This window comes from Chiroxiphia lanceolata, unplaced genomic scaffold (genome assembly GCF_009829145.1).
Source record: "Chiroxiphia lanceolata isolate bChiLan1 unplaced genomic scaffold, bChiLan1.pri scaffold_115_arrow_ctg1, whole genome shotgun sequence".
NCBI lineage: Eukaryota > Metazoa > Chordata > Aves > Passeriformes > Pipridae > Chiroxiphia > Chiroxiphia lanceolata.
The window spans coordinates 1-21,950 of record NW_022476519.1 but is presented as its reverse complement, the minus strand read 5'-3'; the positions used below and the strand labels follow the sequence as shown (position 1 = coordinate 21,950).

The 21,950-nt window shown below is 55.7% G+C and overlaps 2 protein-coding genes across 2 annotated transcripts; one reads left to right on the top strand and one right to left on the bottom strand.

Moving 5' to 3' along the window:
* Positions 1–201: 201 nt before the first annotated feature.
* RPS18 (ribosomal protein S18) lies at positions 202–5,083 on the bottom strand. The gene is made up of 5 exons (XM_032677278.1): positions 4,954–5,083; positions 1,865–1,963; positions 1,190–1,276; positions 426–527; positions 202–336 (listed from the first exon to the last, which is right to left on the bottom strand). The coding sequence occupies exons 1-5, from the start codon at positions 4,954–4,956 to the stop codon at positions 241–243; spliced, it is 387 nt and encodes a 128-aa protein (XP_032533169.1). The 5' UTR covers positions 4,957–5,083; the 3' UTR covers positions 202–240.
* Positions 5,084–5,210: 127 nt separating this feature from the next.
* On the top strand, positions 5,211–21,946 carry VPS52 (VPS52 subunit of GARP complex; the record flags this gene model as incomplete). The annotated part of the gene is made up of 14 exons (XM_032677277.1): positions 5,211–5,292; positions 6,794–6,846; positions 7,390–7,465; positions 8,874–8,941; positions 9,649–9,824; positions 11,435–11,585; positions 13,177–13,277; positions 13,364–13,496; positions 14,719–14,776; positions 14,885–15,018; positions 18,218–18,373; positions 20,256–20,456; positions 21,045–21,265; positions 21,454–21,946. Coding segments are annotated over exons 5-14 (1,821 nt in total), but the record flags the coding sequence as incomplete, so codon positions are not given.
* Positions 21,947–21,950: the final 4 nt, after the last annotated feature.

The window sequence follows — 21,950 nt, the reverse complement described above, 5'->3', positions numbered from 1 at the left end:
CTCCCAGGTGTCTCCCAGGTGTATTCCCTGTCTCCCAGGTGTGTCCCAGACGACTTTTCTCACCCCCAGAAGTGCCTGAGCCCTCGGTGTGCCCCCTTTCCCAGTTGTATCCCAGGTGTATCCCAGGTGTCTCCCATGTCTCCCAGGTGTATTCCCTGTCTCCCAGGTGTGTCCCAGGTGTATTCCCTGTCTCCCAGGTGTCTCCCAGGTGTCTCCCAGGCGTGTCCCAGGTAACTTTTCTCACCCCCAGAAGTGCCTGAGCCCTCGGTGTGCCCGGATCTTCTTGAGCCTCTCCAGGTCCTCCCGCAGTTTGTTGTCCAGCCCGTTGGCCAACACCTGGCAGGGGGAGGGGACACCTCAGGGGACACCTCAGGGGACACCTGGGACAGGTGGGGACACCCCTGGGACAGGGAAGGGGGACCCACCTGGGAGTATTTGCCGTCCTTGACGTCCTTCTGCCGGTTGAGGAACCAGTCGGGGATCTTGTACTGCCGAGGGTTCTGCATGATGGTGATCACCCGTTCTACCTATGGGACAAATCAGCCCAAAATCAGCCCAAAAACTGCCCCAAATCCACCCAAAAACCAGGATGGGGATCACCCGCTCCACCTGGGGGACAAATCAGCCCAAAATCAGCCCAAAAACTGCCTCAAATCCACCCAAAAAACAGGATGGGGATCACCCGCTCCACCTGGGGGACAAATCAGCCCAAAATCAGCCCAAAAACTGCCCCAAATCCTCCCAAATCCACCCAAAAACCAGGATGGGGATCACCCGCTCCACCTAGGGTATAAATCACCCCAAAATCAGCCCCAAAACTGCCCCAAATCCACCCAGAAACCAGGATGGGGATCACCCGCTCCACCTGGGGGACAAAACACCCCAAAATCAGCCCAAATCCACCCAAAAGCTGCCCCAAATCCACCCAAAAAACAGGATGGTGATCACCCGCTCCACCTACAGCAAAAATCAACACAAAATCAGCCCAAAACCTGCCCCAAATCCACCCAAAAAACAAGATGGTGATCACCTGCTCCACCTGGGGGACAAATCAGCCCCAAAACTGCCCCAAATCCTCCCAAAAGCCACCTCAAACCCCCAAAAGCGCCCCCAAACCCCTCCAGCTGCCCCCAATGCTCCCCAAAGTGTCCCAAACCCGTCCCAAAAGCCCCTGAGAGTGTTTCCCAACCTCGTCCTCGGTGAGCTCTCCCGCCCTCTTGGTGAGGTCGATGTCGGCCTTGCGCAGCACCACGTGGGCGTAGCGGCGCCCCACGCCCTGCCGGGGCACAAAGGGGGGCTCAGGGGGGGTCCCCAACATTCCCAGGGCCCCCCCGGTGTCCCCAAATCACCCATCCATGGACCCCCCCCGAACTCCCCCCAGCCCCGGGGCTGCCGCGGGGACCCCCAATGGCCCTCAGCCAATCGCAAAGCGCCCGCGCCGCCCGCGCCCAATCCCAGCGCGCCGCGCTGATGACTCATGAGTCGCCGGGAAGACCCGCCGCCAAACGCGCCCTCAACTTTGCTCTCAGCCAATCACAAAGCGCCCGCGCCGCCCGCGTCCAATCCCAGCGCGCCGCGCTGATGACTCATCAGTCGCCGGCAGAGGAGCCGCCAAAAGGACCCCGACTTTGCCTTTAGCCAATGAGAGCGCGCCGCGCTGATGACTCATCAGTCGCCGGGCAGACGCAGCGGCAAAAGGGCCGCGACTTTGGCCTCAGCCAATCAGAGCGCGCCGCGCTGATGACTCATCAGTCGCCGGGCAGACGCGCCGGCAAACGAGCCCCAATTTCGCCCTCAGCCAATGAGAGCGCGCCCAAAATCCCCCCAAAAGGGCCCAGGCGGGGTGGTTTTGGGGTGCGGGCACCTTGATGGCGGTGATGGCGAAGGCGATCTTGCGGCGCCCGTCGATGTTGGTGTTGAGCACCCGCAGGATGTGCTGGAACTTCTCGGGGATCACCAGCGACTGTGGGGACACGGGGGGGGTGGCACCGGGTCACCCCCGGATTGGGGACACCCCGGGGACACCCCAGGGACATACCGGGGGTGGGTTTAGGGGGGCTGGGGGTGATTGAAGAGGGATTTGGGGTGGTTTTAAGGGGGTTGGGGACACCTGGAGGAGACTAAGAACAACTTTGGGACACCTTGGGGACGCTCAGGGGACAATTTAGGGGGGTTGGGAATCACTGGAGAGGAGTTGGGGTGGTTTTAAGAGGGTTGGGGACACCTGAACAAGACTAAGAACACCTTGGGGACACCTTGGAGATGCTCAGGAGACAATTTAGGGGGGTTGGGAATCATCGAAGAGGAGTTGAGGTGGTTTTAAGAGGATTAGGAACACCTTGGGGACACCTTAAGGACACCTTGGGGACACCTTAAGGACACCTTGGGGACATCTGGGACACCTTGGAGACACTCAGGGGACAGTTTAGGGGGGTTGGGGGTGATTGGAGGGAGATTTGGGGTGGTTTTAGAGGAGTTGGGGACACCCCAGGGACAGTTTAGGGGGGCTGGGGGTGATTGAAAGGGGATTTGGGGTGGTTTTAAGGGGGTTGGGGACACCTGGAGGACATCAGGAACACCTTGGGGACACCTTGGGGACATCTGGGACACCTTGGAAACACTCAGAGGATGGTTTAGGGGGGATGGGGGTGATTGGAGGGAGATTTGGGGTGGTTTTAGAGGAGTTGGGGACACCCCAGGAACAGTTTAGGGGGGCTGGGGGTGATTGAAAGGGGATTTGGGGTGGTTTTAAGGGGGTTGGGGACACCTGGAGGAGACTAAGAACAACTCTGGGACACCCTGGGGACATCTGGGACACCTTGGAGACACTCAGGGGACAGTTTAGGGGGGCTGGGGGTGATTGGAGGGGGGTTTGGGGTGGTTTTAGAAGGGTTGGGGACACTTTGGGGACAGTTTTGAGGGGTCTGGGGACACCTGGAGTGAATTGGGGACACCCTGGGGACACCTTGGGGACAGTTTAGGGGGGCTGGAGATGATTGAAAGGGGATTTGGGGTGGTTTTGGAGACATTGGGGACACCTTGGGGACAGTTTAGGGGGGCTGGGGGTGATTGGAGGGGGATTTGGGGTGGTTTTAAGGGGGTTGGGGACACCTTGGGGACAGTTTAGGAGACTTGGGAATGACTGAAAGTGGGGTTTGGGGTGGTTTTAGAAGGGTTGGGGACACTTTGGGGACAGTTTTGAGGGGTCTGGGAACACCTGGAGAGAACTGGGGACACCCTGGGGACACCTTGGGGACAGTTTAGGGGGGCTGAGTATGATTGAAGGGGAGTTGGGGAGGTTTTAAAGGGATTGGGGACACCTCAGGGACAGTTTAGGGGGGCTGGGGGTGATTGAAGAGGGATTTGGGGTGGTTTTAGAGACACTGGGGACACCTCAGGGACAGTTTAGGGGGGCTGGGGGTGATTGAAGGGGGGTTTAGGGTGGTTTTAGAAGGGTTGGGGACACCTCAGGGACAGTTTTGAGGGGTTTGGGGACACCTGGAGGGCACTGGGGACACCCTGGGGACACTTTGGGGGCAGTTTAGGGGGGTTGGGGGTGATTGGAGGGGGATTTGGGGTGGTTTTAGAGCAGCTGGGGACAGTTTTGAGGGGTTTGGGGACACCTGGAGGGAACTGGGGACACCCTGGGGACAGTTTAGGGGGGCTGGGGGTGATTGAAGGGGGATTTGGGGTGGTTTTAGAGCAGCTGGGGACAGTTTTGAGGGGTTTGGGGACACCTGGAGGGGACTGGGGACACCCTGGGGACAGTTTAGGGGGGCTGGGGGTGATTGAAGGGGGGTTTAGGGTGGTTTTAGAAGGGTTGGGGACACCTCAGGGACAGTTTTGAGGGGTTTGGGGACACCTGGAGAGAACTGGGGACACCCTGGGGACACTTTGGGGGCAGTTTAGGGGGGCTGGGGGTGATTGGAGGGGGATTTGGGGTGGTTTTAGGGGGCTTGGGGACAGTTTTGAGGGATTTGGGGACACCTGAAGGGAGTTGGACACATGTTGGGGACAGTCTTGGGGGCTTTGGGGACACCTGGAAGGAACTGGGGACACTTTGGGGACATCTGGGATACCTTGGGGACAATTGGGACACCCTGGGGGTAATTCTCGGTGATTGAAAGGGGGGTTGGGGCGGTTTTAGAGGGGTTGGGGACACCTGGAGGGACTTGGGGACACCTTGGGGTGGTTTTAGGGGGGCTGGGGGTGATTGAAGAGGGGCTCAGGGGGGTTTTAAGGGGGTTTCGGGCATTTTTAGGAGGCCTCAAGGCCCCTCAGTGCCACCCTCGGCCCCATTAATGCCAAACCAGCCCCTCCAGTGCCAACCCAGGAACCCCAGACCCACTAATGCCACCCCCAACCCCACTAATGCCACCCCCAACCCCCTTCCCAAGCCCCTCAGTGTCCCCCTCGACCCCCCAAATTCCACCCCCAGGACCTGCCAGTGCTACCCCAGACCCCCCCAAGCCCTTCAATGTCCCCCAAAGCCACCCTCGACCCTCCCAGTGTCACCTCCTGGCCCCCAAATGTCCCCTCAGACCTCTCAACCCTCGGGGTCCCTCCCTGAGGGGACCCCCGGCCGCCATGTTGGGGGGAGGTGATGGTGTCCCCCCATCTCCCCTCATCCCTCCGCCATCTCCTCTCGCCACCGCCCCATCCCCGCCCCGCCACCCTCGAGGGTCCCCCCGCCATCCCCCCGCGCCGCCCCCGGTCCCCAAACGTCCCCCCAGATCCCCCAACTACGGGGTCCTCCATGAGGGGACGCAGGGCCGCCATGTTGGGCGGGGCGCAGGGTGTCCGCATCTCAGCTTCGATTTTCCCCCCATCTCCCCTCGCCGCCATCTCCATCCCCGCCCCGCCACCCTCAAGGATCCCCCCGCCATCCCCCCGCGCCGCCCCCGCCCCGCCCGGCGCCGATGGCGGCGGATCCCGCGCGGGGTTTGTCCCCACCATGGCTGCGGCCTCCGCGCTGCGCTGACCCCGGCCTGGGAAGAGGAAGGCGGCGGAAGTGACGTCAGCGCGTCGCCGGGACGCGCGGGGCCAAGATGGCGGCGGAGGCGGAGGTGGTGCCGGGAGCGGGAATTCGGGGGGTTTTCGGGGGTCCCGGGGCGGGTTCGGGGGGTGCCGGGGGGATTTTCTGGGGGTCCGAGGGGGCTAAAAGGGGTCTGGGGGGTAAAAGAGGTGGCGCTGAGCCGGATGTGCCGCAGGTGGCGGCGGCGGAGGCGCCGCTGGAGGCGGAGCTGGAGGCGGAACTGGACCTGGAAGGGGCGGAGCTGGAGGAGGTGGATGGTGAGCGAGGGGGCGGAACCAAGGGGCGGGGTCGAGGAAAGGCGTGGCTTGGTTGGAGGGGGCGTGGCTTTTGGGGGGGCGGGGCTGGGTGGAGGCTGCGAGCCCAATAGGAGGAGGCGGTGCCTGGAGAAGGGGCGTGGCTAAGACTGGAGGGGGCGGGGTGCCAGAGCAGAGGGGCGTGGCTTCAGATGGGGGCGTGGTTAGGGCTGGGTGTGGTGGGGCGATGTCGAAGGGGCGTGGTTTCTATGGGTGTGGCCGGTGTGGGCGTGTCCTCTGAGGGGCGGGGCCAGGGGACACTTTTCCCCCCCTTTTTTCCTCTTTCCCCCTTTTCCTCCTTTTTTCCTTTTTCCCTCTTTTCCCTTTTTTCCCTTTCCCCCCCTTTTCCCCTTTTCCCCCCCCCTCATTCCCCCTTTTCCCTCTTTTCCCACTTGTTTCCTTCTTTTTTCCTCTTCTTTTTTGCACTTTTTTCTTTCCTTTTTTCCTCCTTTTCTCCCTCCCGCATTTTCCCCCCATTTTCCCTCCCTTTTTTTCCCATTTTCCCCCCATTTTTTCCTTTTTTCCCCCCATTTCCCCTCATTTCCCCCTACATTTTCCCCCCCACTTTCACCCCACATTTTTCACTCATTCCCCCCCCATTTTTACCCCCTTTTCCCCCCCATTTTTCCCACTTTTTTCCCCCACTTTTCCCCAATTTTTTCTCCCTTTTTTCCCCTTTTCCCCCCATTTTCCTCCCCATTTTTCCTCCATTTTTTCCACATTTTCCCCCCATTTTTTCTCCCTTTTTTCCCTAATTTTTCCCCCTTTTTCTCCCTTTTTTCCCCCATTTTTTCCTCATTTTTCCCCCTTTCCCCTCATTTTTCCCCCCATTTCCCCCCACATTTTTTCCCCCATTTCCACCCCCATTTTTACCCCCATTTTTTCCCCCATTTTTTCCCACTTCCCTCCCATTTCCCCCATTTTCCCCCCATTTCCCCCCCCTTTTCCCCTCCATTTTTCCCCCATTATTCCCCCTTTCCCCCCTTTCCCCCCATTTTTCCCTCCATTTTCCCCCTTTTTCCCTCCATTTTTCCCATTTTCCCCCCTTTCTTCTACATTTTTCCCCCCATTTTTTCCTTTTTTTCCTCCATTTTCCCCCCATTTTCCCCTCATTTTTTTCTCTGTTTCCCCCCATTTTTCCCTCATTTTTCCCTCATTTTTTCCCTGTTTTCCTCCCATTTTTCCCCCATTTTCCCCTCATTTTTTCCCTGTTTTCCCCCCATTTTTTCCCTCATTTTCCCCTCATTTTTTTCTCTGTTTTCCCCCCATTTTTTTCCCTCATTTTCCCCTCATTTTTTCCCTGTTTTCCTCCCATTTTCCCCCCATTTTTCCCTCATTTTTTCCCTGTTTTCCCTCATTTTTTCCCTCATTTTTCCCTCATTTTTTCCCTGTTTTCCCCCCATTTTTCCCCCCATTTTTCCCCCATTTTTCCCCCATTTTTCCCACATTTTCCCGTTGTTCCCAGTGCACATCCAGGAGAACCTGGAGGACGCTCTGGTGCAGGAGGCCCTCAGGACCGTGAGTTGGGGACAATTTTGGGGGGGTTGGGGACACTTTGGGGGGTCTGGGGATGTTTTTAGGGGGGTTGGGGACACTTTGGGGACAGTTCTAGGGGGTTTGGGGACACTTTTGGGGGTGTTGGGGACACTTTGGGGACAGTTTTAGGGGGTTTGGGGACACTTTTGGGGGGGTTGGGGACACTTTGGGGACAGTTTTGGGGGGTTTGGGGACATTTTTAGGGTGTTTGGGGACACTTTTGGGGGGTTGGGGACACTTTGGGGACAGTTTTAGGGGGTTTGGGGACATTTTGGGTTGTTTAGGGACACTTTTGGGGGATTGGGGACACCTTGGGGACAGTTTGGGGACAGTTTTTGGGGTGTTTGGAGAGATTTTTGGGGGGTTTGGGGACACTTTTGGGGGGTTTGGGGCCACTTTGGGGAGAGTTTAGGGGGGTTTGAGGTCAAAGTGGGGGGCACAGGGTGGCAGGGGGGTCTCAGATGTCCCCAAATGTCCCCAACTGTCCCCAAATGTCCCCAATTGTCCCCAACTGTCCCTTTCCAGGGCGTGGATCTGCTCCAATATTCCCGGCACGTGGAGCTGGAGCTGCAGGAGGTGGAAAGAGCCTCCATCCAGGACTGTATCCCAAATTTTGGGGGGGTCCAGAGGGTCCCCAGAGTGTCCCCAAGGTGTCCCCAGTGTCCACAACCCCCAAAATCTCCTGAAAATGCCCCAAAATCTCCTGAAAATCCCCCAAAATCTCCTGAAAATGCCCCAAAATCTCCTGAAAATACCCCCAAAATCTCCTGAAAATGCCCCAAAATCTCCAAAAAATGCCCCAAAATCTCCTGAAAATGCCCCCAAAATCTCCTGAAAATGCCCCAAAATCTCCTGAAAATGCCCCAAATCCTCCTGAAAATGTCCCCAAAATCTCCTGAAAATGCCCCAAAGTCTCAAAAAATGTGAAAAATCTCCTTAAAATGCCCCAAAATCTCCTGAAAATGCCCCAAATCCCCCTAAAAATGTCCCAACCTCCCTAAAAATGCCCCAAAATCCCCCTAAAAATGCCCCAAAACCCCTTAAAACTGCCCCCAACCCCCCAAAAACTGTCCCCAAAGTGTCCCCAAGTGTCCCCAAGGTGACACCAACCCCCTTGAGCTGCCCCAAAACCCCCTAAAAATGCCCCCAAATCCCCTGGAAATGCCCCAAACCCCCTAAAAATGCCCCCAAAATCCCCCTGAAAATGCCCCAAAACCCCAAAAACTGTCCCCAAAGTGTCCCCAGATGTCCCCAAGGTGACACCAACCCCCCTGAGCTGCCCCAAACCCTCTTAAAAATGCCCCAAATCCTCTAAAAATGCCCCAGAGCCCCTAAAAATGCCCCCAAAATCCCCCTAAAAATGCCCCAAAACTCCGAAAACTGCCCCCAACCCCCCCCAAATTGTCCCCAAGTGTCCCCAAAGTGTCCCCAGATGTCCCCAAGATGACACCAACCCCCCTGAGCTGCCCCAAACCCTTCTAAAAATGCCCCAACTCCCCCTAAAAATGCCCCCAAATCCCCCTAAAAATGCCCCCAAATCCCCTAAAAATGCCCCCAGACCCCTAAAAGTCCTCCAACCCCCCCAAAAATTGTCCCCAAAGTGTCCCTGGTGTCCCCAAAGTGACACCAACCCCCCTGAGCTGTGCCCCAACCCCTTCTAGAAATGCCCCCAAACCCCTTTAAAATGCCCCAAATCCCCTAAAAATGCCCCAAAATCCCCCTAAAAATGCCCCAAAATCCCCCTAAAAATGCCCCAAAACCCCTTAAAACTGCCCCCAACCCCCCAAAAACTGTCCCCAAAGTGTCCCCAAGTGTCCCCAAGGTGACACCAACCCCCTTGAGCTGCCCCAAACCCCCCTAAGAATGCCCCCAAATCCCCTTAAAAATGCCCCAAACCCCCTAAAAATGCCCCAAAACCCCTTAAAACTGCCCCCAACCCCCCAAAAACTGTCCCCAAAGTGTCCCCAAGTGTCCCCAAAGTGTCCCCGAGGTGTCCTTGACCCCCCCAGACATCAAGGAGAGCGAGAACATCGCGGAGCTGCACAACCAGATCACGGCCTGCGACGCCATCCTCGAGGTGAGCCCCGAAACCGCCCCAAAACCACCCAAAACCGCCCCAAAATGACACGAAACGGCCCCAAAATGACCCAAAATGGCTCCAAAATGGCCCCAACCGGCTCCAAAATGACCCAAAATGGTTCCCAAACGGCCCAACGTGGTTCCAAATGGCTCCGAAATGACCCAAAATGGCTCCAAAGTGTCTTCAAATGGCCCCAAAATGTCCCCAAATGACCCCAAAATGGCCCTAAATGACCCCAAATGTCCCCCCAAGTGTCCCCAAACTCTCCCAAACTGTCCCAAAGTGTCCCCAAATGTCTCCAAACTGTCCCAAAGTGTCCCCAAATGATCCCAACGTGTCTCCACATGGCCCTGAAATAGCTCAAAATGGCCCCAAAACGTCTCCAAATGATCCCAAAGTGTCTCCAAATGGCCCCAAAATGTCCCCAAATGACCCCAAAATGGTCCCAAACTGACCCCAAATGTCTCCCAACTGCCCCAAAATGTCCCCAAGTGTCCCCATATGGCTCCAAACGTCCTCAAATGATCCGAAAGTGTCTCTAAATGGCCCCAAATGGTCCCGAAATGGCCCCAGAATGGTCCCAAAATGGCCCCAGAATGGCCCCAAAATGTCTCCAAATGGTGCCAAAATGGTCCCAAAATGGCCCCAAAATGGTCCCAAAATGGTCCCAAATGTCCCCAACCGTCCCCAAAATGTCCCCCCAGCGCATGGAGCAGATGCTGAGCTCGTTCCAGAGCGACCTGAGCAGCCTGAGCTGGGAGATCCGGGCGCTCCAGGACCAATCCGTGGCCATGAACCTTCGGCTGCGCAACCGCCGGGAGATCCGGGAGCGCCTCGGGAGCCTCCTGGACGAGCTCGTCGTGCCCCCCAACATGATCAGGTGGGCAGGTCGTGGGGAGTTTGATCCTCCAAAAATCCAGTCTCTCTCTCCCTTCTCAGCTCAGCAGTCGTGAGTTTGTCCCCAAGGTCTAGCAACTAGAAGAATTAGGAAAAGAACATCTCGCTACTCTCTTTGGGACAGCAGAAAGTCGGGCTGGAACAACCGCCAGCGATCTCTGTCTCCCAAGGTTGACAAGGCCTTACCAGGCCTCACTAGGCCTCACCAGGCTTCACCAGTCCTGACCAGGCCTCACCAGGCTTCACCAGGCCTCACCAGGCCTCACTAGGCCTCACCAGACCTCACCAGACCTCACCAGGCCTCACTAGGCCTCACCAGGCCTCACTAGGCCTCACCAGGCCTCACCACACCTCATCAGACCTCACCAGGCCTCACTAGGCTTCACCAGGCCTCACCAGGCCTCACCAGGCCTTACCAGGCTTCACCAGGCCTCACTAGGCCTCACCAGGCCTCACTAGGCTTCACCAGGCCTCACCAGGCCTTACCAGGCCTCACTCCCCAACCCGACAGACTCAACAGCAGGGAAACCTGCACCTCCAAAGCTGTCAGAAGGAAAGAAAGTGAAGGCCTCTTCTCCTTTCTTGTTATAGCCCAGCTTACATGAAAATCATAGGGAATGCTGGGTAAATCTGGGCACTTCCTTGGTTACAGACTGGTCACCAAGGAAGGCCCAGACCAAACTACCACACCCTCACAACGCTCCAGGCACACCCTGGCTTTTCCCATTTCCGAGGGTGACGTTTTCCCCCACAATCAGCTCAGCTCCCAAGCCCTCACGAAGGCAAAGGAATTCCAAATTTAGTGGTTCCATTCCTATATACTTTTCTATTTCTATATTCCACAGTTTTCTGGTCGTTGCGGTTGGGTTGTGTTCCCACCCCAAAGTGTCCCCCCCCCAAACTGTCCCCAAATGTTTCCAAACTGCCCCAAAAAGTCCCCAAAGTGTCCCCAAACTGTCCCCAAGTGTCTCTAAACTGCCTCAAACTGCCCCAAAAGGTCCCCAAACTGCTCCAAAAGGTCCCCAAAGTGTCCCCAAATGTCCCCAAACTGCCCCCAAAGGTCCCCAAAGTGTCCCCAAACTGTCCCCAAAAATGTCCCCAAACTGCCCCAAAATGTCCCCAAAGTGTCCCCAAATGTCCCCAAACTGTCCCCAAATGTCCCCAAAGTGTCCCCAAATGTCCCCAAACTGCCCCCAAAGGTCCCCAAAGTGTCCTCAAATGTCCCCAAAGTGCCCCCAAACTGTCCCCAAATGTCTCTAAACTGCCTCAAACTGCCCCAAAAGGTCCCCAAACTGCCCCCAATGTCCCCAAACTGCCCCAAAAGGTCCCCAAAGTGTCCCCAAATGTCTCCAAACTGCCTCAAACTGCCCCCGAAGGTCCCCAAACTGCCCCCAAATGTCCCCCAACTGCCCCAAAAATCTGATTTTCGCAGGAGGGAACGAGAAGAGCCGCGCTCGGTTCCTCGGGGGAAACTCTCCGGGGACCCAATCACCTCTTGGCTCAAACCAGGAAGAGAGCAGGAAAACCGGGATTCCGGGGGGGAAAACCCGGGATTCAGGACGTTCCGGGGGGGGGGGTTTTCTGCCTTCCCAGCGTGATCCTGGAGGTGCCGGTGACGGAGCCGGAATTCCTGGAGCAGCTGCGGGAGCTGAACGGGAAGATCGAGGCGGTGAAGGAACAGGCCTTCCGAGACACCCTCGCCTGCGCCGACGTCCAGCACGTCCTGGAGAAGCTCAAGGTCAAGGTGGGAACCCCCCCCCCCCCGGGATTCCTGGGAATGCTCGGGATTCCTGGGAACGGCCGGGATTCCAAGGGCAACCCGGAATTCCAAGGGGAACCCAGAAAAACGGTGGGAGGGCAACTGGGAGCGCTGGGAGGGCACTGGGAGGCAAGATCAAGGTGGGAAACTCCAGAATTCCTGGGAATGATCCCAGAATTCCAGGGAATGGTCCCAGAATTCCAAGGAATGCCCAGAATTCCAAGGGATGGCCGGAGTTGGAAGGAGAGCCCCAAAAAACTACTGGGAGGGCAGCTGGGAGCACTGGGAGGAACTGGGATGGACTGGGAGGAACTGGGATGAACTGGGAGTACTGGGATGAACTGGGATGGACTGGGATGAACTGGGAGGAACTGGGAGGGATGGGATGGACTGAGAGGAACTGGGAGGAACTGGGATGGACTGGGAGGAACTGGGAGGAACTGGGAGGGACTGGGAGGACTGGGATGGACTGGGATGGACTGGGAGGAACTGGGATGGACTGGGATGGACTGGGAGGAACTGGGATGGACTGGGAGGAACTGGGAGGGACTGGGATGGACTGGGAGGAACTGGGAGGGACTGGGATGGACTGAGAGGAACTGGGAGGAACTGGGATGGACTGAGAGGAACTGGGATGGACTGGGATGGACTGGGAGGAACTGGGATGAACTGGGATGAACTGGGATGAACTGGGAGGAACTGGGATGGACTGGGATGGACTGGGGTGAACTGGGATGGACTGGGATGAACTGGGAGGAACTGGGATGGACTGGGAGGAACTGGGAGGAACTGGGATGGACTGGGAGGAACTGGGAGGGACTGGGATGGACTGGGAGGAACTGGGAGGGACTGGGATGGACTGGGAGGAACTGGGATGAACTGGGATGGACTGGGAGGGACTGGGAGGGACTGGGAGAGACTGGGATGGACTGGGAGGAACTGGGAGGGACTGGGATGGACTGGGAGGAACTGGGATGAACTGGGATGGACAGGGATGAACTGGGAGGAACTGGGAGGGACTGGGATGGACTGAGAGGAACTGGGATGGACTGGGAGGAACTGGGAGGAACTGGGATGAACTGGGAGCACCGGGAGTCCTCCCCAGTCCTGCCTTTTATCCCAAATCCATCCCCAAAATCCAGGAATTCTGTCCCTGGAGGAAGAGCTGGGAGGCACTGGGAGGCATTGGCACGAACTGGAACATACTGGGAGGAACTGGGATGAACTGGGATGGACTGGGAGGAACTGGGATGGACTGGGATGGACTGGGAGGAACTGGGAGAGACTGGAATGGACTGGGAGGAACTGGGATGAACTGGGATGGACTGGGAGGAACTGGGAGGAACTGGGATGAACTGGGAGCACCGGGAGCCCTCCCCAGTCCTGCCTTTTATCCCAAATCCATCCCCAAAATCCGGGAATTCCGTCCCCGGAGGAAGAGCTGGGAGGCACTGGGAGGCAATGGCACGAACTGGAACATACTGGGAGGAACTGGGATGAACTGGGATGGACTGGGATGAACTGGGAGCCCCGTGAGCCCTCCCAAACCCCCTCTTCTCTCCCGAAATTCCCGCAGGCCGTCACCAAAATCCGGGAATTCATCCTGCAGAAGATTTACTCCTTCCGCAAGCCCATGACCAACTACCAGATCCCACAGAACTCCCTCCTCAAATACAAGTGAGCAATTCCCAGGAAAACCCCCCAGGCTGGGGATTTCGGGAGCCTGGATCCCGACAGAGGCGGAAAGATTCCCGGAATTCCAGGTTTTTCTACCAGTTCCTGCTGGGGAACGAGCGGAACGTGGCGCAGGAGCTGCGGGATCAGTACGTGGAGACCGTCAGCAGGATCTACTTCTCCTACTTCAAATCCTACACTGGGAGGCTCATGAAGATCCAGGTGGGAATTCTCAGGGATTTGGGAATTCCAGGGGGGGTTTGGAGGGGCCTGGGAGTTGTTTTGGGGGTTTTTTTTGGGATGGATCCAAGTGGGATCCCCCGGGAAGATCCACGTTTCCTCGTGCAGGTGTTCGTTGGGTGAACATCCTGCTGGGAATTGGGGGGGTTTTAGGGAATTTTGGGATGCTGATCCCAGTTTTTTGGGGTGATTTAGGGGAGTTATCCCAGTTTTCTGGGTGCTGAGGGGGTTTTGGGGGGGAATTTTGGGATGGATCCAAGTGGGATTCCCCGGGAAGATCCACATTCCCTCCTGTGGGTGAAGATCAGGGTGGGAATTTGGGGGTTTCTGGGGAATTTTGGGATGCTGATCCCAACTTCTGGGATGCTGATCCCAACTTTTGGGGGGTTATCCCAATTTTTGAGATGCTGGAGGGGGTTTTGGAGGCATTTTGGGGGGGAATTTTGGGATGGATCCCACCTGGAATCCCCCGGGAAAAGCCACGTTCCATCCTGTGGGTGAAGATTTGGGTGGGAGTTTGGGGGCTTTTAGGGAATTTTGGGATGCTGATCCCAACTTTTGGGGGGTTATCCCGATTTTTGAGATGCTGGAGGGGGTTTTGGAGGGAATTTTGGGTTTTTTTTGGGATGGATCCCACCTGGAATTGCTGAGGAAGATCCATGTTCCATCCCGCGGGCATTTGTTGGGTGAAGATCTGGGTGGGAATTCGGGGGTTCCTGGGGAATTTTGGGATGCTGATCCCAATTTTTGGGGGGTTATCCCAATTTTTGAGATGCTGGAGGGGGTTTTGGAGGGAATTTTGGGGGTTTTTTTGGGATGGATCCCACCTGGAATCCCCAAGGAAGATCCACATTCCCTCCTATGGGTGAAGATCTGGGTGGGAATTCGGGGGTTCCTGGGGAATTTTGGGATGCTGATCCCACCTTTTGGAATGCTGATCCCAGTTTTTGAGATGCTGAGGGAGTTTTGGAGGAATTTTGGGGATTTTTTTTGGGATGGATCCTACCTGGAATCCCCCGGGGAAGCTCCAAGTTTCTTCCTCCCTCCGTTGCTTCCTCAAGATCCCGGCGGGAATTCGGCAGCACCCGGGGGGGATCCCGGGACTCCACGGGAATCCCGAGCCTCCAATCCCAGTTTTTCAGCAGGAGAGGCCCCTCTGGAATCTCATCCCACCTTTTTTTCCCTGTTTTTCTCCCCCCAACAGTACGAGGAGGTGGCGGAGAAGGACGACCTCATGGGCGTCGAGGACACGGCCAAGAAGGATATCCTGCAATTCCAGAGGGGATTTGCCGGGGTTTCCCGGGAATTCCGGGCGGGGGGGGGGGGGGGGGGACGCTCGGGGCCATCCCAAAATTCCTTGACCTTGGCACGGTTCTTCTCCAAGCCGTCCCTGAAGAACAGGAACACCGTGTTCACCCTCGGCAACCGCGGCAACGTCATCGCGCCCGCCGAGCTCGAGGGGCCCATCATCGTCCCCCACGCCGCCCAGAAGAGCGACCTCAGGGTCACTGGGGCAAACTGGGACGGACTGGGAGGGACTGGGGGGCACTGGGAGGGACTGGGGGGCACTGGGAGGGACTGGGAGTGACTGGGAGGGCAGTAGGAGGGAGCGGGAGGGACTGGAGGGGAGTGGGAAGGGAAGGGAGTGGGAGGGACTGGAGGGACTGGGAGAGACTGGGAGGGACTGGAAGGGACTGGGAGGGACTGGGAGGTACTGGGAGTGATTGGGAGCACAGTGGAGGGCACTGGGAGGGGAGTAGGAGGGACTGGGAGGGGACTGGGAGGCACTGGGAGCACTGGGAGTGGAGCTGGAGGGGCCCATCATCGTCCCCCACGCCGCCCAGAAGAGCGACCTCAGGGGCACTGGGGCAAACTGGGACGGACTGGGAGGGACTGGGAGGGACTGGGAATAACTGGGAGGGGAGTAGGAGGGACTGGGAGGGGACTGGGAGGCACTGGGAGCACTGGGAGTGGAGCTGGAGGGGCCCATCATCGTCCCCCACGCCGCCCAGAAGAGCGACCTCAGGGGCACTGGGGCAAACTGGGACGGACTGGGAGGGACTGGGACGGACTGGGAATAACTGGGAATAACTGGGAGTGACTGGGAGGGGAGTAGGAGGGACTGGGAGGCACTGGGAGGCACTGGGAGCACTGGGAGTGGAGCTGGAGGGGCCCATCATCGTCCCCCACGGCGCCCAGAAGAGCGACCTCAGGGGCACTGGGGCAAACTGGGACGGACTGGGAGGGACTGGGAATAACTGGGAGTGACTGGGAGGGGAGTAGGAGGGACTGGGAGGGGACTGGGAGGCACTGGGAGCACTGGGAGTGGAGCTGGAGGGGCCCATCATCGTCCCCCACGGCGCCCAGAAGAGCGACCTCAGGGTCACTGGGGCAAACTGGGACGGACTGGGGGACACTGGGATGCACTGGGAGGGACTGGGGGGCACTGGGAGGGACTGGGACGGACTGGGAGGGACTGGGAGGAGAGTAGGAGGGAGCGGGAGGGACTGGAGAGAAGTGGGAAGGGAAGGGAGTGGGAGGCACTGGAGGGACTGGGAACACTGGGAGCAACTGGGAGTGACTGGGAGGGGAATAGGAGGGACTGGGATGCACTGGGAGAGACTGGGGATAACTGGGAGTGACTGGGAGGGGAGTAGGAGGGACTGGGAGGCACTGGGAGCACTGGGAGTGGAGCTGGAGGGGCCCATCATCGTCCCCCACGGCGCCCAGAAGAGCGACCTCAGGGGCACTGGGGCAAACTGGGACGGACTGGGAGGGACTGGGAATAACTGGGAGTGACTGGGAGGGGAGTAGGAGGGACTGGGAGGGGACTGGGAGGCACTGGGAGCACTGGGAGTGGAGCTGGAGGGGCCCATCATTGTCCCCCACGGTGCCCAGAAGAGCGACCTCAGGGGCACTGGGGCAAACTGGGACGGACTGGGAGGGACTGGGACGGACTGGGAGGGACTGGGAATAACTGGGAGTGACTGGGAGGGGAGTAGGAGGGACTGGGAGGGGACTGGGAGGCACTGGGAGCACTGGGAGTGGAGCTGGAGGGGCCCATCATCGTCCCCCACGGCGCCCAGAAGAGCGACCTCAGGGGCACTGGGGCAAACTGGGACGGACTGGGAGGGACTGGGGGGCACTGGGACGGACTGGGAGGGACTGGGGGGCACTGGGAGGGACTGGGGGGCACTGGGACGGACTGGGAGGGACTGGGGGGCACTGGGAGGGCAGTAGGAGGGAGCGGGAGGGACTGGAGGGGAGTGGGAAGGGAAGGGAGTGGGAGGGACTGGAGGGACTGGAAGTGACTGGGAGCGACTGGGAGTGACTGGGAGGGGAATGGGAGGGACTGGGATGCACTGGGAGGGGAATGGGAGGGACTGGGATGCACTGGGAGTGTCTGGGAATGACTGGGAGTAACTGGGAGGGGAGTGGGAAGGACTGGGAGGGACTGGAGGGACTGGGACGGACTGACTGGGAATAACTGGGAGTGACTGGGAGGGGAATAGGAGGGACTGGGAGGGACTGAGTGAACTGGGAGCACTGGGCGGGACTGGGAGTGAACTGGGAATGAACTGGGAGTGAACTGGGAGCACTGGGAGGGTCTGGGAGTGAACTGGGAGCACTGGGAGTGAACTGGGAGCACTGGGAGGGTCTGGAAGTGAACTGGGAGCACTGGGAGTGAACTGGGAGCACTGGGAGTGAACTGGGAGCACTGGGAGGGTCTGGAAGTGAACTGGGAGCACTGGGAGTGAACTGGGAGCACTGGGAGTGAACTGGGAGCACTGGGAGTGAACTGGGAGCACTGGGAGGGTCTGGAAGTGAACTGGGAGCACTGGGAATGAACTGGGAGCACTGGGAGTGAACTGGGAGCACTGGGAGGGACTGGGGGTGAACTGGGAGCACTGGGAGTGAACTGGGAGTGAACTGGGAATGAACTGGGAGGGTCTGGGAGTGAAGTGAGAGCACTGGGAGGGACTGGGAGTGAACTGGGAGGGACTGGGAAAAATCAAAAAAAAGACGGAAAACAAGAGAAAAAAATTGGGGAAAAAGTGAAAAAAAAAGTAAAATAAAGAAAAAATTGGGAAAAAATTGAAAAAATAAAAAAAAAGAGAAAAAATTAGAAAAAATTGAAAAAATCAAAAAAAAAGAGAAAAAATGGGGAAAAGGTGAGAAAAAATCAAAAAAAAGAAAAAATTGGGAAAAAGGTGAAAAAATAAAAAAAAAGAGAAAAAAATTAGAAAAAATTGAAAAAAAATCAAAAAAAAGAGAAAAAATGGGGGAAAAGTGAGAAAAAATAAAAAAAAAATTGGGAAAAAAGTGAAAAAAATAAAAACAGGAAAAAATTGAAAATAATTTAAAAAAGAAAAAAATTGGGAAAAAAGTGGAAAAAATATAAAAAAAGTAAAAAATTGGGAAAAAAGTGGAAAAAATCAAAAAAAAAAGAGAAAAAATTGGGAAAAAAGTGAAAAAAAATCAAAAAAAAAGAGAAAAAAATAGGGAAAAAGTGAAAAAAAAAAAAAAAAAAACCAAGAGAAAAAATTGGGAAAAAAGTTAAAAAAAAGTTAAAAAAAAAGAGAAAAAAACGGGGAAAAATTCCTTCTTTTTTCCCCTTTTTTGAGGGGAACGTCCCGAGGTTTTTCCCGAGGTTTTTCCCGGGCTTTTCCCGAGGTTTTCCCGGTTTTTTTTCCCCCCCCCAGTACCCGTTCGAGTCGCTGTTCCGGAGCCAACACTTCGCCCTGCTGGACACTTCCTGCCGGGAATTCTCCTTCCTCTCGGAATTCTTCCTGCTCAGCGGGAATTCCGCCCAGGAGCTCTTCGACTCCGTCATGGGCAAAACCCTGGCCATGTTCCTGGTGGGAATTCCCGGGATTTTGGGGGGGGTTCCCGGGATTTGGGGGGGTTTTTGGGCGATTTTTGAGGGATTTTTTGGGATTTTTGAGGGATTTAAGGGGATTCCTGAGGGATTTAAGGGGGTTCCTGAGGGATTTTGGGGGGATTTTGAGGGATTTAAGGGGATTCCTGAGAGATTTTTGAGGGATTTAAGGGGATTCCTGAGAGATTTCTGAGGGATTTAAGGGGATTCCTGAGGGATTTGGGGGAATTTTGAGGGATTTAAAGGGATTCCTGAGGGATTTAAGGGGATTCCTGATGGATTTTGGGGGATTTTGAGGGATTTAAGGGGATTCCTGAGGGATTTTGGGGGGATTTTGAGGGATTTAAGGGGATTCCTGAGGGATTTTGGGGGGTTTTTGAGGGATTTTTGAGGGATTTTTGAGGGATTTTTTGGGATTTTTGAGGGATTTTTGAGGGATTTTTGAGGGATTTTTGAGGGATTTTTGGGGCCTTTCCCGGAATTTTGGGGGATTTTCGGGAGGTATCCTGGGATTTTGGAGGGATTTTCAGGGATTTTTGGGGGATTTTTTGGGATTTTTTTGGATTTCTGGGAGGTTTCCTGGGATTTTGGAGGGATTTCTTGGGATTTTGGGGAATTTTGGGGGGATTTTTGAGGGATTTTGGGGGATTTTCGGGAGGTTTCCTGGGATTTTGGGGAGTTTTGAGGGGTTTTGGAGGGATTTCTTGGGATTTTGGGGGGTTCCCAAGGGATTTTTGAGGGATTTTTTGGGATTTTTGGGAGGTTTCCTGGGATTTTGGAGGGATTTTGGGGGGATTTTAGAGGGATTTTTGGGGAGTTTTGGGGCCTTTCCCAGAATTTTGGGGGATTTGGGGGGATTTTCGGGAGGTATCCTTGGATTTTGGGGGGATTTCTTGGGATTTTTGAGGGATTTTTTGGGATTTTTGGGAGGTCTCCTGGGATTTTGGGGGATTTTTGAGGGATTTCTTGGGATTTTCGGGAGGTTTCCTGGGATTTTGGAGGAATTTTTTTTTGTGGGAGGCTTTTCCTGGGATTTGGGGGAGTTTCCCTGGAATTTTGGGATGTTTTCCTGGAATTTTGGGATGTTTTCCTTGGGATTTTGAGGGTGTTTCCTTGGGATTTTGGGATGTTTTCCTTGGGATTTTTGGGGAGTTTCCTGGGATTTTGGGATGTTTTCCTTGGACTTTTGAGGAGTTCCCTGGGATTTTGGGATGTTTTCCCTGGGATTTTGAGGAGTTCCCTGGAATTTTGGGATGTTTTCCTTGGGATTTTTGGGATTTTTTCCTGAGATTTTGGGGAGTTCCCTGGAATTCTGGGTGGTTTTCCCTGGAATTTTAGGATGTTTCCCCTGGGATTTTAGGATGTTTTCCCTGGGATTTTGGGATGTTTTCCCTGGAATTTGGGATGTTTTCCTTGGGATTTTGGGATGTTTTCCTTGGACTTTTGAGGAGTTCCCTGGAATTTTGGGATGTTTTCCTGGAATTTTGGGATGTTTTCCTTGGACTTTTGAGGAGTTCCCTGGAATTTTGGGATGTTTTCCTGGAATTTTGGGATGTTTTCCTTGGACTTTTGAGGAGTTCCCTGGAATTTTGGGATGTTTTCCCTGGGATTTTTGAGATGTTTTTCCTTGGGATTTTGGGCTGTTTTCCCTGGGACTTTGGGACGCTTTTCCTGGAATTTTGGGAGGGTTTTTCCCTGGGTTTTTGGGATGTTTTCCCTTGAATTTCGAGCGCGTCCCCTGGGATTTCGGGGTGGTTTTCCCGGGATTTTGGGGGGATTTTTTTCCCGTGGGATTCCAGGGAGCTCCCCCGGGATTGCCTGGGGATTTTTGGGATGGTGAGTGTGCCCGTGTCCCATTCCAGAGGCACATGGAAGGGTTTGTGTCCGACTGCTACGACGGGATCGCCGTCTTCCTCTGCATCCACCTCGTGCTCCGCTTCCGAGCCATCATGGCCAAGAGGAACGTCCCCGCCGGCGACAGGTCCGGGAAAAACACCCCAGATCCAGGGAAAACACCCCCAGTCCGGGGAAAAACACCCCGAATCCGGGGAAAAACACCCCAAATCCAGGGAAAAACAGCCCGAATCCGGGGGAAAACACCCCAAAATTCAGTGGGAACGCCCCAAATGCGTGGGAAAACACCCTGAATCCGGGGGAAAACGCCCCAAATCCAGGGAAAAACACCTCAAATCCGGGGAAAAACACCTTGAATCCGGGGAAAAACACCCCAAATCCAGGGAAAAACAGCCCGAATCCGGGGGAAAACACCCCAAAATTCAGTGGGAACGCCCCAAATGCATGGGAAAACACCCCGAATCCGGGGGAAAACGCCCCAAATCCAGGGGAAAACACCTCAAATCCGGGGGAAAACACCTTGAATCCGGGGAAAAACACCCCAAATCCAGGGAAAAACAGCCCGAATCCGGGGGAAAACACCCCAAAATTCAGTGGGAACGCCCCAAATGCATGGGAAAACACCCCGAATCCGGGGGAAAACGCCCCAAATCCAGGGGAAAACACCTCAAATCCGTGGAAAAACACCTTGAATCCGGGGAAAAACACCCCAAATCCAGGGAAAAACAGCCCAAATCCGGGGGAAAACACCCCAAGTCCAGGGAAAACACACTGAATCCAGGGAAAAACACCCCAAAATTCAGTGGGAATGCCCCAAATCCATGGGAAAACGCCCCGAATCCAGGGAAAAACGCCCCAAATCCATGGGAAAAACACCCCAAATCCGGGGGAAAACACCCCGAATCCGGGGGAAAAACACCCCAAATCCAGGGAAAAACACCCCAAGTCCAGGGAAAAACACCCCAAATCCAGGGAAAAACAGCCCAAAATTCAGTGGGAATGCCCCAAATCCATGGGAAAACGCCCTGAATCCAGGGAAAAACGCCCCAAATCCATGGGAAAAACACCCCAAATCCGGGGGAAAACACCCCAAATCAAGGGAAAAACACCCCAAATCCAGGGAAAAACACCCCAAGTCCAGGGAAAACACACTGAATCCAGGGAAAAACACCCCAAAATTCAGTGGGAACGCCCGAAATCCATGGGAAAACGCCCCGAATCCGGGGGAAAACACCCCAAAATTCAGTGGGAACGCCCCAAATCCAGAGAAAAACACACCAAATCCGGGGAAAACACCCCAAATCTGGGGAAAAACACGCCAAAATTCAGTGGGAACACCCCAAATCCAGGGAAAAGCACTCCAAAATTCAGTGGGAACGCCCCAAATCCAGGGAAAACCACCCCGAGTACAGGGAAAAACACCCCAAATCCAGGGAAAAACACCCCAAATCCAGGGAAAAACACCCCAAATCCGGGGGAAAACAGCCCAAATCCAGGGGAAAACACCCCAAATCCGGGGGAAAACGCCCCAAATCCAGGGAAAAACGCCCCAAATCCAGGGAAAAACACCTCAAATCCGGGGAAAAACACCTCGAATCCGGGGAAAAACGCCCCAAATCCAGGGAAAACACCTCAAATCCGGGGAAAAACACCTCGAATCCGGGGAAAAACACCCCCAATCCAGGGAAAACCACCCCAGATCC